The sequence below is a fragment of the Littorina saxatilis genome, linkage group LG6 (genome assembly GCF_037325665.1).
Source record: "Littorina saxatilis isolate snail1 linkage group LG6, US_GU_Lsax_2.0, whole genome shotgun sequence".
NCBI lineage: Eukaryota > Metazoa > Mollusca > Gastropoda > Littorinimorpha > Littorinidae > Littorina > Littorina saxatilis.
This window is the reverse complement of record NC_090250.1, coordinates 17,153,188-17,171,381: the sequence shown is the minus strand read 5'-3', so window position 1 is coordinate 17,171,381 and position 18,194 is coordinate 17,153,188. Positions and strand designations below refer to the sequence as shown.

The 18,194-nt window shown below is 40.8% G+C and overlaps 1 protein-coding gene across 1 annotated transcript in view; it reads right to left on the bottom strand.

Moving 5' to 3' along the window:
- Positions 1-13,149: 13,149 nt before the first annotated feature.
- Positions 13,150-18,194, bottom strand: part of LOC138968631 (zinc finger protein 771-like) — a 6,078-nt gene continuing 1,033 nt past the window's right edge. Inside the window, exon 2 of the mRNA XM_070341229.1 lies at positions 13,150-16,302. Coding sequence (XP_070197330.1) covers positions 15,161-16,302 — 1,142 coding nt within the window. The 3' untranslated portion in view covers positions 13,150-15,160. The remainder of the gene's footprint in view (positions 16,303-18,194) is intronic.

The window sequence follows — 18,194 nt, the reverse complement described above, 5'->3', positions numbered from 1 at the left end:
TGCTTTGTTATCTAAAATATATTATTCCCCAAAAGGATACTGGAAAGGAAGAACTGCTATTGACAAGCTCAGTGACGCAGCAGGTGTTTCTCAAGATACAGCAAAGAAATGGTTGTCAAAGCAGGCAGTTTGGCAGATCTATTTACCTGCACCAAGAAAAATTACACGACCACACTTTGTTAACATCAAACCGAATGACACTCATCAAATAGACCTGCTGTATTTACCGCATGACACAGTCAGAAGGAAGAAATATAAGTATGCACTGACTGTAGTTGATGTTGCAACAAGATACAAAGATGCTGAACCGTTGACAGAGAAAAGTGCTATAGCTACAGCTGTTGCCCTGCAAGAAATTTACAGACGTGGACCACTAAAGTATCCCAGAATGATTCAGTGCGATGATGGTAAGGAGTTTAAAGGAGCTGTCAACCAGCTTCTGTTAAAACATCATGTTACAGTGAAGAGAGGTATTCCAGGAAACCACAGGTCACAGGCTATTGTTGAGAGCTTTAACAAACAGTTGGCAGAAAAACTGTTTTCATATCAGTACCATCAGGAATTTTTGGACACAGAAAGTAAATTGCGTAACACTGAATGGGTCAAAAGATTACCATCAGTACTTAGAGCAATGAATCTGGAGGTATTTAAAGCTACAGGGTTAAGACCAGTTGATGCAATCAAACAGAAAACAATACCTGTTGCTCCAAAGTCAACAACACCAGTGGCATTACTACCTTTCAATCAGAAAGTCAGATATTTATATGCACCTGGTGAAGCTGAGGGTGACAGCAGGAAGCGTGCAACGGATCCAATCTGGAGTATTGACATTCATGAAATCAAGAGAGTAGTAGAGACAAATCCACCTATATATTACTTGAGAGAACCAGCACCGCAAAGAGCCTTTGTAAAAGAGGAATTACAATTAGTTCCACGTGGTACAAATGTTAAATGATTTTTTATTTCAGATTTTATAGTGTTAACAAAAATGGAAGCTCTGAGAAAGAATTCTAAGCAACTTCATTTTTTTAATTTATATTTTTATTTTGAGTTATAAAATCAAACTCACAGCGATGGAAGACTCTGTATTAGAATCTTTATCGACAGTATTTGACACCGTTGAATTACAAGTAACGGATCCTCAAAATGTGCAGTCCAGTGTGCAAGACGCCATTGAACAAATTCCAAACAATTTGTTGATTGAACCTCCAGTAAAAGTGCAGATAGTCAGTTTAATAAAATACAAAACAGTCAGTGATGAGGTGCTAGAAGTTCATGTTTCAACCAGACAACTAGCACTTAATTCTATGGCAGAATTGAATGGAAACTGGGCAGATGAAATGATGAAACGGTTTGAGCAAGCTGCAGAGGATGCAAAGATGAAAGGATCCGGATGGTCAGAAGGTGAAATTCTAAAAATAGAATTGAAGCTAAGTAAATTTGCCCCCATCAGAGGTAGAAGTTACATACCTTTACCTCCTGCTCTTGTCAAAAAACGTGCTGTGCTGAACATAAAGAATGATGATGACAAATGTTTTATGTGGTGTGTTCTGGCAAGACTGTACAGTGTAAAGAAAAATGCAGAAAGAGTGTCTAACTATCATGCATACAGAAATAAACTAAACTTTACTGGTATTGAATTTCCTGTCAGCATTACAAGCATTGACAAATTTGAACAGCAAAACAAACCCATCACCGTAAATGTTTACACGTGGGATGAGGAAGATGAACTGAAACCAGTCAGAATATCAAAGAACTCACCAACGATTGGTGATTGTGATACTAACCATGTTGACATGTTACTAATGACTGATGGTGTAAAATATCATTACACTTTGATTCGTACAATGAGTAGACTGATGGCGAGCACAAGCAATCACAATAGTAAACAAGACTTTTGTAGGCGATGTCTCTTGCGTATTCCATCAATTCATGCAGCACTTATACACAAGCAACATTGTAAGAGCGTTGATGATGCGGTTGTGAAGTTAACAACACCACCGCCAGACAGCAAAGTGTATTTTAAGAATGTATGCAAACTACAGAAAAGTCCTTATGTTGTTTATGCTGACTTTGAATCTATCATTGTGCCATATGAAGGACCTTTACCAAAAGACCTACCTAAAACAGTAACTCTAAGTAATCATCAAGTCTGTTCATATGCATTTATTGTTGTTAGTTCAGATGGTAAACATTCTAAACCGCAATTGTACAGAGGACCTAATGCAGCAAAGAACTTCTTACAGCAAATGAACCAAGTGCGAAATGACTGCTCCAAACAACTGAATCTTTCAGACATTGTTATGAAACCTGAAGACCAAGAACAGTTTAACTCTACCACACAGTGTTGGATATGCGAACAAAGTCTAACACCAAACACAGACAATCCAATAGTAAGAGATCATGATCATGTAAGTGGGCAGTTCCGAGGAGCAGCACACAGCAAATGTAATCTACAATTAAAGTTTGATCCTAAGACTTGGAAGCTTCCAATCTTCTTCCATAACTTGCGCGGTTATGATTCACATCTGATCATGCAGGCAGTAACTGATGAATACAAAGCAAGATGCATTGCGCAGTCTTCAGAAAAGTACATGGCCTTTACTCTGAATAGTTTACACTTCTACGATTCTGCTCAACATCTGATGGGAACACTTGAGTCTTTATCTTCATCACTAACTGCTTTCCCAATCACATGTAAGTACTTTGACAGTGACTTAGTTAGAAAGGGAGTCTATCCATATGAATACATGGATTCGTGGGAGAGGTTTGATGAAGATGAGTTACCACCAAAGGATGCTTACTTCTCACGGCTGAAGGGTAAAGGTATAAGTGACGAAGACTATGAACACGCTAAGACTGCATGGAATAAATTAGGATGTAATACAATGGGTGATTATCATGATCAATATTTGTTGGCTGATGTTTGTTTACTTGCAGATATATTTGAGAATTACAGAAGAACATGTATGAAGCACTACAATCTAGATCCTTCACATTACATATCTGCACCAGGCATGAGCTGGGATGCATTTCTTAGATTTACAGGAGTAAAGATTGACTTGCTATCAGATCTACCTACACTTCAGATGATTGAAAATGGACTACGTGGAGGAATCAGTATGGCTTCACACAATTACTGCAAAGCCAACAACAAATACTTGGACGACTTTGATCCTATGAAACCTTCTAATTACATCATGTATCTAGATGCAAACAATTTGTATGGTTGGGCAATGTGTCAGACGCTTCCACTTCGGAACTTTAAGATCTATTCAGGACCATTTTCACAATGTGTTGTGCTGACAATATTAAAAGCAGGCCCAGACAGTCGAAAGGGATGGATACTAGAAGTTGACTTAGACTATCCACTATCACTTCATGATCTACATAATGATTATCCTTTAGCGGCTGAGAGGTTAAAAGTAAACCCAAGAGAACCTCCAAAGCTGGTGCCCAATCTGTTTCACAAAAAGAAGTATGTGTGTCACTACAGACTGTTACAGTTTTACATTAGACATGGATTAATTTTGAAGGCTGTTCATCGTATAATTTTATTTGATCAAGAACAGTTTATGAAACCTTACATCATGAAAAACACAGAACTGAGAACCAAAGCCGCTGATGCATCAGAGAAAGACTTTTTTAAACTGATGAACAACAGTTGCTTTGGTAAGACAATGGAAAACCCACACAAGAGAAAGGATGTTAGACTTGTTACAAGAGAAAATGAGGCCATCAAGCTGACATCCAAACCACAGTATCAAGACTTTAAATACTTTCATGAACAGCTGTATGGTATCTTAATGAAAAAACTTGTAGTCAAGCTTGACAAACCAGTATTCATAGGCTTTACTGTGCTAGAGTTGTCAAAACTGTTGATGCTTGAGTTTTTGTATGATTATTTGAAACCAAGATATCCCAAATCGAGAGTACTTTACACAGACACAGATTCATTCTTACTTGACATTCCAGCGGATGACATTTACAAAGATCTAGAAGCTGAAAGTCCTGCAGTAAAAGGAAAAGATTCTTTTTATGACACTTGCGACTACCCTAAAGAATCACCATTGCACTCAAATGTTAACAAGAAGGTTATTGGAAAGATGAAAGATGAAATGAATGGGAAGATAATTAAGGAGTATGTTGGATTGCGTGCAAAGATGTACAGTGTTGCAAGTGAGAAAGGGGTGGTTAAAAAAGCAAAGGGTGTAAGCAAACAGGTTGTAAAGTCGAGCATATCGCATGATAACTACAAGGAAGCACTGTTTCAGAAGCGAGTGTTTCACCATGACAACCCTAAGATCAGTTCCGCGCTTCATCAGATCAACACAACTATTGTAAACAAGAAATCTTTAGATGCTAATGACACAAAGCGCGTTTATTCATCACCAGAATATTCTTATGCAATTGGGCACTGGAGAACAAATAGTCTGAGTGTGTAATAAGAATTTTTGTCAATCGGGAAAACCCGCTATGACGGGGAAGTGTTTGTGAAAGGGGAGTAGGCTTTGTTGAGTTTCAAAGCAGCCACCAAGTACACTTGTCAAAGCTTGATTCAATAAACAAGTTTTAATATTCATGAACCACGTGATACACCAGAACCAATCGTGGTGGAACAATATTAAACAAGTCATTTGCATAAAGTGCACTCGGTGGCCGCCTGAAAAGGCAGCCTAAATATTGAAGCGTAGTGAAGCGAAGCGTTGGAACAGAGTGACCCAAGCCGCCGGTTTACCAGCAAGACCTACCGTTCACGCGTGAACGGTACTATTTTTAGAATCCTAGAATTCTTGAGAATTTCGGAGCTGGCTTGTTTCTGGTACAGGCAAAATTGGTCATCACTGAGTTTGTGTAACACAGGAAGTTGTGAAATACGTCACCCTATGGGAGGGGGAGACGGCAAAATTGTTACCAAAAAACATCATAGATCGTATTGGGCAGGGTCAACTGCAACAAACTCAAATCGAGCCATTCATACCTAACTGTATTTGAGCGACTTATATACCAACATTTTTATGTCTTATTTTCAGCACAGGTGTGGGAAAAATCATATACCAAAGTCTTATTTATTTTCTAATTTAACATTTTTTTTACAAATATGACCATGGTCTTTTAAACATACAGTGACATTAAACATTGTTATGTTAAAAAAAAGAAAAAAGAAAGAAAGCTTTTGCGCACAAATCAGAAATACAGGCCAAACCGTGAGTTTCTGTGGCAAAGCGCGACAGAGGAAATTGCACTGGTTTTATTTTTAGATCAGTGGGAAATTTTCAAGAACAGACGCTTGCATTTGGATGTGTCCAATGATAGTAGGTTTGGTTGTGATCAATCAGAATAATGTAGGCAGGGATGTCGTTAGGCGTCGGACATCGGACATATAACGATGAAAATCCCCAAATGTCCGATTCACATTGCCGCATGTCGGTCAGATGTCCTATCGTTTTAGCCTGAGCGTGGTCATTGTCCGATATGTACTCCATTCCTTCGGACAGCGCGATATTCGTTAATTTTCATTTCAAGATACAAATCTTCTAAAAGACCGAACGCTCTCGTGTTCAGCTGACACTGAAGTTGTCAGTGCCGTATGATCTTTTCTTTTGTTGGGAATTCCCGAACCGTCTGGTGCAGCCACAGAGTCTGAGATGCAGCGCACTGATCTAAACTGACTAGTGCATGCTACAGGAGTACGGGAGACAACTCCAACTGACTAAATTTGTCGTCTGCTTTTGTTTTCGATACGAGACGATTATTTAGCTTGAACACCTGCAACGGCTCGTAATTTCCGTGGTTGTATGAGAGAAAGGGGGAATGTACGTTCTGGGTTACTGATTCCGACAGACCCGGCATTGGTTCAAAACAACCTTACTTTACTGTATTTTTTTTTGTATGGATTTATGCAGTATTTTTCTGATTTTGTCGCATGTTTCATTTTAGTAAAAGTTTAGTCCAGAAGCCTATTTTGCGTTAATATTTAGGGTCTGTCGGAATCGGTGAGCCAGAACGTACATTCCCCCTTTCTCTCTTTACCTAGTGTGACAGGGGAGGCTACCGCTCCTTTCACAGCAGACTCTGCACCCGAGTTGTTGGCCATTAAGGCTGGAGTATACACCTGAGGCCATATTTCAAAGTGGTCAGGCAGTTTTAAAGGTTTGTTTTTATGTTAGTTCAGTTCAGTGTTTTGTTTATCAGGAAAAAACAAAATGAATAGAGCTTGTCGCGCAAAAGTTTGAGATAACGACTGAAGTTTGAGCATAGGTATGAGATTTTTTCACGCAAACCCTACTGAAGAATTTGTGATATTTTATTGTGAATATGTTAACAAAAAAACAATCGGATGATCACAAACTGAAGAAGAGAAATAGGGAAGCAAAATAGAACATCAAACATAAAGATTTTACAGGTGAATTTGGAAAAAACCCCGTATGTATCCATTTTTGAAGCCCAATTTGAAGCATGGAACACAGTCAAACATAAATTAAAAGTGTTAAAGTGGTTACAGTGTTCAGAAATAGTGTTAAATAACAAGTTGAGTTATCCCTCTTCACAAATTTTAAAAGAAATACACCTCTTGTCGCGCAAAATTTTGAACTGTGATGCTTTTACTACCCCCACCCCCTACTCATTTTTCAGAAAAGAGTGCATATTATCTTCCAAATAGACAAGCAAGGTAGTCAGATGATCAAAACTTAAAAACAGAAATAGGGAAGCAAAATAGAACATGCAACATACAGTGATTTAACTGGTGAATTCAGAAAAAAAACACACTTTTTTTACTCATTTTATTAGCTGAATTTAAAGCTTGGAAGACAGAAATAAATAAATTAAAAGTGCAAATGTTGTTACAGTGTTCAGAAATAGTGTTAGATACCAAGTTGAGTTATCCCTCTTCATCACAGTTAAAAGAAACGCACCTCTTGTCGCGCAAAATCTTGAACTGTGATGCTTTTACTACCCCTACCCCCTACCCATTCTTCAGAAAAGAGTGCATATTATCTTCCAAATAGAAAGGCAAGGTAATCAGATGATCAAAAACTTAAGAACAGAAATAGGGAAGCAAAATAGAACATCCAACATAGTAATTAGACTGTTGAATTCAGAAAAAACACACTTTTTTACTCATTTTATTAGCTGAATTTAAAGCTTGGAAGACAGGGAAAAAAAAATTAAAAGTGCTAATGTGGTTACAGTGTTCAGAAATAGTGTTAGATACCAAGTTGAGTTATCCCTCTTCATCACAGTTAAAAGAAACACACCTCTTGTCGCGCAAAATCTTGAACTTTGATGCTTTTACTACCCCCACCCCCTACCCATTTTTCAGAAAAGAGTGCATATTATCTTCCAAATAGGAAAGCAAGGTAATCAGATGATCAAAAACTTAAGAAGATAAATAGGGAAGTAAAATAGATATCCAACATAGTGATTTAACTGTTGAATTCAGAAAAAAACACTTTTTTTCTCATTTTTGAAGCTGAATTAGAAGTTTGGAAGACAGAAAAAATAAATTAAAAGTGCTAAAGTGGTTACAGTGTTCAGAAATAGTGTTAGATACCAAGTTGAGTTTTCGCTCTTTATCACAGTTAAAAGAAACACACCTCTTGTCGCGCACAATCTTGAACTGTGATCCTTTTACTACCCCCTGCCCCCTACCCATTTGAACACAAAAGAGTGCATATTATTTATCACCTAATTTTAGTCATACGTAGTCACGTGAGTATCAGCGCATGCGCCCAGGGAAGATCAGTTGGCGCCATGTTTTTCCAGGGGTCGGACAGGTGTTTAGTGTTGCTCGATGTTTGATTAAATAGTTAATCTTTGCGGTAATGTATTGAGTTCATACTCACGTAGTTTACTACTGAAGATTGTTCCGATTGATTTAACAAGCTGTGGGTGAGTACCCTTTCATATTTTTGAGATCCGACGGGTAAAATCTTCGACCGGTTGGCGGTACCCCCTCACGTAGTAGCCTAACACTTTGGTTTTTTGGTAGTCATTTTGTTTGTCTTGCGAGACGGTGCTTTCAGTTTTTTGCACTACTATTTCCCTGTCTCATAGAGGACGTAGTTGGGGAGCACAGCCACAAAGTTTGGCGTAGTGTACGTGAACAAAGCGATCACTGAGTCAGCAGAGACTGGCGTTTTCGGACCCAAAGTAGGTCATAGCAATGGCGGAAAATTCGCAATGCGGTGCAGCAAAGGAGAAGGAGAGTTCTGGTGTTTCAAAAGAAAAGGCATCCAGTGATTCTAACAGCGTGGAAGCTGCATTAGAGAAAATGGACGCGCAGTGGACGCGAAGGTTCGAAATGTTTGCTGCCGCGATCGAACAGCGCTTCGCAAAAACTGACCGGAAGAGGAAGCGTGTAAGTTCGGAAAGTGATTCTGATGTGACGTCAGACGTTCCAAAAGATAAAACGAAACCGTCACCTTCGAAAGATGACGATGCAAGATACGCATCAGAAGGTGAGATTCAGGATGACACGGTTTCCGTTCATCCTAGTGATCAAGAGGAAGATTTGATCGCAGAACTAGACAAAGATCTAGAAGGGAAAGAGAAAACTAGTGCAGCTGTAGCTACTTCTCTTGCGGAATTGATCAACAAGAAATTCCGGAGTAAGCTTTCCGAAGAAAAAACGAAAGATAGAATGGAGAAATATGTCAGGCCCGAAAATTGCGGGGCACTACAGACACCTTTGGTGAACCCAGAAATATGGAAGTCTATGACTGGGGAAGCAAGGAATAGTGACATAAAATTTTCACACATGCAGAAAGCCATTGCTACTGCCGGCACAGCACTGGCAGAGAGCACTCAGACTCTGATCCATGCAAAGATAAATGCAGATGCAGAATCAAGGAAGAAAATTGGTGAAGCCATAGAAAAGAATGGCGATGCGATTGCTCTGGCAGGTAGTGCTTTTCATTCTCTTTCTATCCGCCGCAGGCAAGGTATCCGGCCGTTTCTAAATGCAAACCTTGCGGGTCTTTGTTCTGATTCTGTTCCGGTCAGTGACAAGTGGTTGTTTGGGGATAACCTAGCAACTTCCATGAAGGACATCAAAGAAATGGACAAATTGGGGTCAAGTTTGACACCTGTGGCAGGTCCAAGTGGGACTCAGAAAGCAAAGTATGGTGGTGCTAATGCTATGACTAACTACCGCTACAAGCCACATTTTTTAGGGAAAAAGAACAATCACTGGAACCACCAGAGGGGTCGAGGCAGCCAAACCCAGAAACACTTCGGGGGGAAGGCACGCCCTCAGTACAGAAGAACCTAGGCACAAAATTGGTCGATAAGGTGAGTGACTATTACAGATCGTTGCCTTTATTATGTAAACAACTGAAATTAGAAGCAGAGAACTTTGAAGGTGGTCGTTTACAACGGTTTTACCCAGTCTGGCAAAAGCTTACTTCTGATCCAGAAATTTTGGATACAGTTAAGGGAGTAAGGCTAGAATTTGAAACTGCTGAACTTCCTTCGTCAGCCTGTCAGGCAACATTGAACCAAACAGAAAAAGAAGTGATTGACTGCGAAATACGTAAGCTTTGTAAGAAAAAAGTTTTGTCCAAGTGCTTGTCAGTGCCTGGGGAACACTTGTCCCCGGTATTCACACGTCCAAAAAAGGATGGGTCACACCGCATGATTCTGAATCTAAAACGCTTAAATCAGGACATTACTTATAAGCACTTCAAAATGGATACACTCCAAGTTGCCCTGAATTTGGTTACACCAGGCTGCTACATGACATCAGTAGATTTGAAGGATGCATATTACACTGTGGCTGTTGCAGAAGACGATACAAAATTCTTGAGATTTCTTTGGGAAGGACAGCTCTGGCAGTTTGATTCTATGCCCAATGGACTGGCTTTAGCTCCAAGAAAGTTTACCAAGCTCATGAAGCCTGTTTTTGCAAAATTGAGAGAGGATGGACATTTGTCTACCTCTTTTTTGGATGATTCTCTTCTTGTTGCAGATACTGAATCTGAGTGTATTGAGAACGTTCTGGCGACGGTGCAGCTTCTTCGCTCTCTTGGGTTTGTGGTGCACCATGAGAAATCAGTGCTTGAGCCAACACAGAAAATCCAGTACCTTGGAGTACTGATTGATTCTATTGCAATGACAGTCTCTTTGACCAAAGTTAGATCTGATAATCTTATTGAGTGTTGCAAGCGTGCTTTGAAAGTCCAGCTCATCACAATTCGAGATTTGGCTAAAGTCATTGGGAAGTTGGTGGCTAGTTTCCCAGCAGTAAGGTATGGGCCACTGTTCTATCGTAAACTTGAGAGTGTCAAAAAGGCTGCTCTGAAAAAAGAAAAAGGCAATTATGATAGTTGTACGGTACTTTCTGTTACAGCCAAAGATGAGCTGAGCTGGTGGATAGAGAATGTGAGCACTGCATATAATGTCATTGCAGTTTCTCAGCCTGATATCACGGTAGCGTCTGATGCATCGCTATCAGGATGGGGCTGTGTTTGTGAGGAAGAAAGATCAGGTGGACTGTGGCTACCCACTGAGGCTGCTTTCCATATAAACTACTTGGAGCTCAAGGCAGCATATTTTGCTCTCAAGTGTTTTGAGTCTAAAGTGAGCCAGAAGCATGTGCGTTTACTGTTGGACAATTCCACTGCTGTTGCCTGTATTAATAATATGGGGACATCTCATTCTGACTCTTGCAATGACTTAGCATTTTGTATCTGGCAGTGGTGCATTGCAAGGGGAGTGTGGTTGAGTTCTGCACACATTCCTGGTAAAGAAAACACTGCAGCAGATGAAGAATCCAGGAGAATTAATGTTGATGCTGAGTGGAAACTCAACAGTGATGTGCTGGAAGAAGCGTTGGTTCAGCTGGTAGTTTCACCTCACATTGATTTGTTTGCTTCCAGGATAAATACTCAGCGTTCCTGTTATGTGTCATTCAAAGCTGATCCAGAGGCACATGCTGTTGATGCATTTTCACTCTTTTGGCAAAGCCTAACTTTTTATGCTTTTCCTCCTTTTAGCATAATCCTGAGAGTGCTCCAGAAGGTGCGCAGAGACAAGGCTTCTGGTGTCATCATCGTTCCAGAGTGGAAGACACAGGTGTGGTGGCCAGTGCTGCTGAAGCTGCTGACTACAGACCCGGTGAGGCTGCCGTCCTCCATCAACCTGCTGTCTTTGCCAAGTCACCCCAGGACGAGGCATCGTCTTCTACCACGCCTTCAACTTCTGGCATGCAAGATATCAGGAGCAGATTGACTCATCAGGGGTTTTCGGGCCAAGCATCTTCCCTTATGTTAAACTCCTGGAGACCGTTGACTCAGAAAGCCTACAACACCTACATTCAGAAGTGGAAGCAGTATGTTAAAGACAAAGATATAGATGTGCTGTCACCTTCAGTGGTGCATGTTTGTAATTTTCTGGCTGATCTCTTTGACGCTGGAGCGAGTTTCAGTGCTGTGAACTCTGCTAGGTCTGCTTTGTCCGCTTATCTTCCGCGTATAGACGGTTTGACTATTGGCAATCATCCAGAAGTGTGTCGGTTACTAAAAGGTGTTTTTGAGCAGAGACCAGCTTTGCCCAAGCATTCTGACACTTGGGATGTAGGAAGTGTATTAGACTATCTGTGTACATTGCCTGATACAAGGGAGCTAACTTTGAAACAGTTATCTTCAAGAACAGCTTTGTTGCTTTCATTACTCACAGGGCAAAGAGGAAATGCCCTGCATTTGTTAAAACTTGATGATGTGAGATTGTTTTCAAATAAGTGTGTACTGTGGTTTTCTGACAAGCATAAGCACACCAAGCCTGGGGTTCATACTGAGCCAGCTGAAATTTTTGAGTTTGTACAGAATCGTAAACTTTGTTTGATGGATCATTTGAGAGTGTACCTGGAAAAGACTGAGAAATTGAGGAAAGGGAGAGAACTCTTTATTTCATATCAAAAGCCTCATGCACCAATATCCAGGAATTCTTTTGCCAGATGGGTGAAGGAAATGTTACGACAGGCAGGTGTGGACACTGACAGTTACAGTTCGCACTCAACCCGCTCCGCGAGTTGCTCGGCGGCGGCAAAGCAAGGTGCTAATTTGTCAACAATCCTGAAAGCGGCTGGCTGGTCGTCTGAACGAACTTTCATTCGGTTCTACAAGAGAAATGTGAAAGAAAAATCTAACTTTGCACAGTCTGTGCTTGATAGTTTCGTTAAGAAAAACTGAACATTCGGTTGGAGTTTAAAATCATGATGTAATATGAATTTGTGCCAAATTGAATTTTGTTCAAGTTATTGTTCAAACAGTTCTGTAATGCCGAAATAAATGTTGGCAATTGCAATTGGATTCTCATGTTTGTTTCGCAGTCACTAGGGGCTCTAAAGTCTCACGTGACTACGTATGACTAAAATTAGGTGATAAATAATTTAATAATTAAACTAGGCTTACGTAGGAAGGTGAAGTTTAATTAGAATTATTTTGAGCCTAATGGCAGGAAGGAGTAGTTACGTGCCCTCCCTGTCTGGCTCAGAATGAATCTGATTGAATGTATCCCTCCCTAATATGTAAGCCTAGTGACTGCTCCGAGCTCTAAATACTGGTCTTCCCTGGGCGCATGCGCTGATACTCACGTAACTACTCCTTCCTGCCATTAGGCTCAAAATAATTCTAATTAAACTTCACCTTCCTACGTAAGCCTAGTTTAATTATTAAATTCTCTTCCAATTAGAAAAATAAGTAATTCTAAGCAACTGGACATTTTTAAAATACATCTTTTCTGTCAGTCCAAGGATTGCTTAGTCCATTAAAAACAAACAGACTAGGATTTAGCGCACCCATTTTAAGAAAAAGTTAACATGATTATTGATATATCAGACTTTTTTTATGCAATTACTACTGAAGATTCCAGACCAGGTAAAACAATCATTTTATATCCTTTGTCACTTTTTTAAAATTTTGTTTATCAATCTATCTATAGCGAGTCTTGTCTCTTTGTGTCATTTAGTTATTTTCAAGAATTCTATCCTGGCAAAAAAAATTAAAAATCCCTACCTACCTACCCTATTTTGTTTACCCATGTTATTAGAAACAGACAATTTATTTTTATTGGCCTAAAGATCTTGAAACATTTATTTTAATAGAGAAATAACAAGCTGTGTCACTCGAATTTCTTTGTCAGGCTGAAACTTAGCTGTTGCGTTGAACTCATCTACACACTCACGTTACTCACACAAGTATACAATTCTACCCACAGAGGCGTTCGGGGATGGGGGTCTCGCACTCGGGCGAATCACACCACAAAATACAAAGTATAACGTACACAGATTTTTCTATTGAACCAAAAAGCAAATCATGAATAAATCAATCAAGCAAAACTTCCACACAATGACACACTCCCTCTCGGTTCACACTGCGCTCTGGGCGTGCACACTTGGCAGCACGTATACCGTTCCGACGCCGTTTGTCTTCCTGCAAGTTCAGCACAGGCACACGATTGTCCAAGAATCACAATAATCCTCGTGAGTGTCATAGCAGGCATAGTAAGGTTACGTAGAAAAGTCCAAAAGGGTGCGTTAATGGTGGTAATCCGGCACACCCACAAACACACACACACACTGACACACACACCGGGCACACACTGACACACACACACACACACACACACACACACACAAACTCCGGTTTGGTAAGTTACCTGATAAATGTGGTTCTCAACTCACAAGACCAATTTGTCATCTTCCAGTGTGAAATTCAGATCTGCCCCAAGTACGTGCAATAAAATGTAGAAGCGATAATCTGAAAAATATCTTTTCGCGTGAACGCTGCATTGGCGAGTACACATGTAAGGGAGACAATTCCCCAATCACATCAATAACGTGACGTCTGCAATGCTACAAACGACACACTCCCTCTCGGTTCACACTGCGCTCTGGGCGTGCCACTTTGTCATCAGTCCGATGTCTTTTACTATCCAGAGCAGGGATGAACACACTTTTTCATCAGCAGTTTGTTATGTTTATCCGCAGACTGCTTTCCATTACTTGTCTGTTTTAGATTGACTCGTAGGGTTCTTCAGCCAGGCAAGAAGTGTTTGTTTACTGACACGTTCTCACGCACGACATGTCGTAAATGCAAGTTCCAACGATTGTTTTTTATTGCACTGATAGATAATGTCGATAGTTGTAAACTTCTACCATTTCCTAATGTTTATTTCATTATTTTGCATACGGATATGGCTAATAAGTGGATAATCTGTTACGACACGAAACGCGTTCTAAATCCGGGAAGGGAGGTGTGTCCTACTGCCTTAAGTCAACACCGGTGGATTGTGGAATTCTTATTCTGTTTGTGATGGGGTCTGGTGGTTTCCGATTGTCTGTATGTTCATGGAAACCTTCGGGTTTGCAAAACAGTTTTTATAGGGCTAAGAAATTAGCCCTAACATTTTCAATCCTGTTTGATTGCACTTCGCCTCCCAAGGTGATCGTAGTGTTTCGGCACTCGGTTACATCTGGCGCTTGCGAGCGGGGATGGGACTCGGCATGATAAGTTCAGGTAATGGCATAATATGACCACTGAACACTGATTTTCGTGCTGTTACCATTCTGCGAACTTGGGGTGGACAGTGGTCCCCCGGTTCGGAACTTCGGGACGAAGTTCATTCAAACTGGGGCGATTGTGACAGGGGAGGCTACCGCTCCTTTCACAGCAGACTCTGCACCCGAGTTGTTGGCCTTTAAGTCAACACCGGTGGATTGTGGAATTCTGTTTGTGATGGGGTCTGGTGGTTTCCGATTATCTGTATGTTCATGGAAACCTTCGGGTTTGCATAACAGTTTTTATAGGGCTAAAAATTGGCCCTAACATTTTCAATCCTGTTTGATTGCACTTCGCCTCCCGAGGTGATCGTAGTGTTTCGGCACTCGGTTACACTAGTACCACACTCTGTGCATGGATGCTTTTCTTTCTCCTGTATGTATCAACACGTGTTTCTTCAAAGTACAAGACCTTGCGAACCTATACCACACTCTGTGAATAGATGCCTTTTCTCTCCTGTTTGTGTTAAAATGTGCATCTTCAAATTACCAGACGGTCTAAAACTTGCGTTACACTCTGCGCATACATGCTTTTTCTCTCCTGTATGTGTTAACATGTGAATCTTCAAATTACCAGACTGTCCTGCACATGCTTTTCTCTCATGTATGTGTTAACATGTGTTCCTTCAAAGTACTAGACCTTACGAATCTAGCACCACACTCTGAGCATAGATGCCTTTTCTCTCTTGTGTGTGTTAACATGTGTTCCTTCAAAGTTATAGACCTTGCGAACCTAGCACCACACTCTGAGCATAGATGCCTTTTCTCTCTTGTATGTGTTAACACGTGTTTCTTCAAAGTACAAAACTGTGTAAAACAAGCACCACACTCTGTGCACACATGCCTTTTCTCTCCTGTATGTATTAACATGTGTCTCTTCAAAGTACTAGACCGTGCGAACCTAGAACCGCACTCTGAGCATAGATGTCTTTTCTCTCCTGTGTGTGTTAACCTGTGTTCCTGCAAATTAATAAACTGTGCAAACCTTGCGTCACAGTCTGTGCATGCATGCCTTTTCTCACCTGTATGTATCAACATGTGCTGCGTTAAATTGGAAGACCTTGTGAATCTGCCACCACACTCTGTACATGCATACTTTTTCTCTCCTGTATGTCTTAACATGTGTTTCTTCAAATTACTAAACTGGGCACACCTAGCGCCACACTCTGTGCACACATGCCTTTTCTCACCTGTATGTGTGAACATGTGTTGCTTCAGACGAGAAAGAAATGTAAACCTAGCATCGCACTCTGTACATGAATGCCTTTTACCTCTTGCATGTGGTAACCTATCTTCCTGCAAATTACAAGACTGGGCAAACATAGCGTCACATTCACTGTTAGCGTTGACTGCAGTTTCTGTTGTCTGTATCTCTTGTTTCAGCCAGGTATCACTAACAGTGCTGACCGCATTCTGTGTTTCTGTCGTCTGCACCTCTTGTTTCAGCCAGGTATCACTGTGAGTGTTGACCGCAGTCTGTGTTTCTGGTGTTTGTATCTCTTCCCGTTGTTTCAGCCAGGTATCACTATTAGTGCTGACTGCATTCTGTGTTTCTGTCGTCTGCACCTCTTGCTTCAGCCAGGTATCACTGGGAGTGTTGACCGCAGTTTGTGTTTCTGGTGTCTGTATCTCTTGTTTTAGCCATGTATCACTGTTGGGTCTGACTGCAGCCTGTCCTTGCGATGTCTGCACTGCAGGCACGGTAGCTGTATTCTTTGTGGCCACAGCCTTCCTCACAGGAACTGGAAAAGAAAGGAAACACTGATTATGATCAATTCATAGTAAAGTATCAAACATACCTCCATTGTTGTTTTGTTTTTATTTCAGGCAACACTATTCTATGAGATCAAATATGAACAGTAAAAAGGGACACCACTCAGTGTGGATTCCGGGGTCACAATTTGACACTGTCACACACTGTTGTCCTTTCTGGTGATACGTGCTCCGTCCATACTTTCTTTCCAAAAACCAAACTGTTAGGTCACATGTACAGTACAGTAGAACCTCCATTTTAAAATCTCTCAATTTAAGACTCCCTCTCGTTCAAGACCCTCTTTTCTCAGATTTTCTGTTTAAAGGCTGACATAGTCCTATTTAATTAGTTTAATTACTTCCAGGGCTTTTCCCATCGTTGCGGGGATGTATAAATTAAAGGCACAGTAAGCCTCCCGTAAACCATCACAGATACGGTCAGGCTTTTACACACAGTACAAACATCCTTCCATTTGAACGCTCACCAAACGGGAACATCCTAGGTGGCCTACGTAAAGAGCGAGCAATTTTCAAAGAATTTATTTTTGCGTGGTTTATCTTACCACTGAGCCATCGTGAACCCGTGTGATCCAGTTTCCCTTTTTCACAATGTAGTCGTCAGTTAGTCATTTGAATGCGACTCGATGTGAGCTTATTTACAATAGCACGTTTTTATGCACGAAACAAACGGCTGTGGTTCACAAGAACTCTAGCGATGGCTTTTGACTGTTGAGAGGAACGGCGATATGCACTGATAAACCGTCGTCTGCTACGACCCTTGCGTGACCCTGCTTCCGGGCTTTTCTTTTTTCAAACTTTCACAACTTCGAATTGTACTGATCTTGTCTTGATGAAAAAAGAATTCTTTTATGATTAAAGAATGTTTGTGTAACAAGCTGTCAATTTATTATTTAGATTTTAAAATTTAAGGTCTAGCGCAAAAACGCACCACGGTCCAAAAACATTTTGATAATCATCGATTCACGGCTATCGCCAGTTTACATCGATAGAATGAGACCCGAAGGGAAGTAACTCATGTTTGACCTGAGTTCAGGATGGGTCCAAAAAGTGTTCAGAGACAATCTGCAAAATTAATTCTTTAAAAATTGCTCGCTCTTTACGTAGGGCACCTAGGATGTTCCCGTTTGGTGAGCGTTCAAATGGAAGGGTGTTTGTACTGTGTGTAAAACCCTGACAGTATCTGTGATGGTTTACGGGAGGCTTACTGTCCGGGCGTGATTTCCGATATCATAACAGCCGTCCAGCACCAAAACAAGGCGCCATTGTTGTTGGACCAAGTCCACGAAAATAAATTCTTTGAAAATTTCTCACGCTCGACATAAAGCAGCCAGGATGTTCCCGTTCGGTGAGCGTTCAAATGGAACTTCCAGGAAGTATGCTTGTACTGTATGTAGACGCTCGGGGAGCTCTGTGATGGTTTACGGGAGGCTTACTGTGCCTTTAAGCTTCCTGCAAAGTTTTAGGTTTGAAGTCCTTACCAATTACGAGAAATAATTAATTCTTTATTGCATTGTTTAGCAACAGTTCTCCAGGACTTGGGGTATTTTTATGTTATGTTATATGAAGTCTTATATCGCGCGCGTATCTCCAGACTCGGACTCAAGGCGCAGGGATCTATTTATGCCGTGTGAGATGGAATTTTTTACACAATACATCACGCATCCACATCGACCAGCAGATCGCAGCCATTTCGGCGCATATCCTACTTTTTACGGCCTATTATTCCAAGTCACACGGGTATTTTGGTGGAAATTTTTTATCTATGCCTATACAATTTTGCCAGGAAAGACCCTTTTGTCAATCGTGGGATCTTTAACGTGCACACCCCAATGTAGTGTACATTCTTAGACCGTTGACGTCA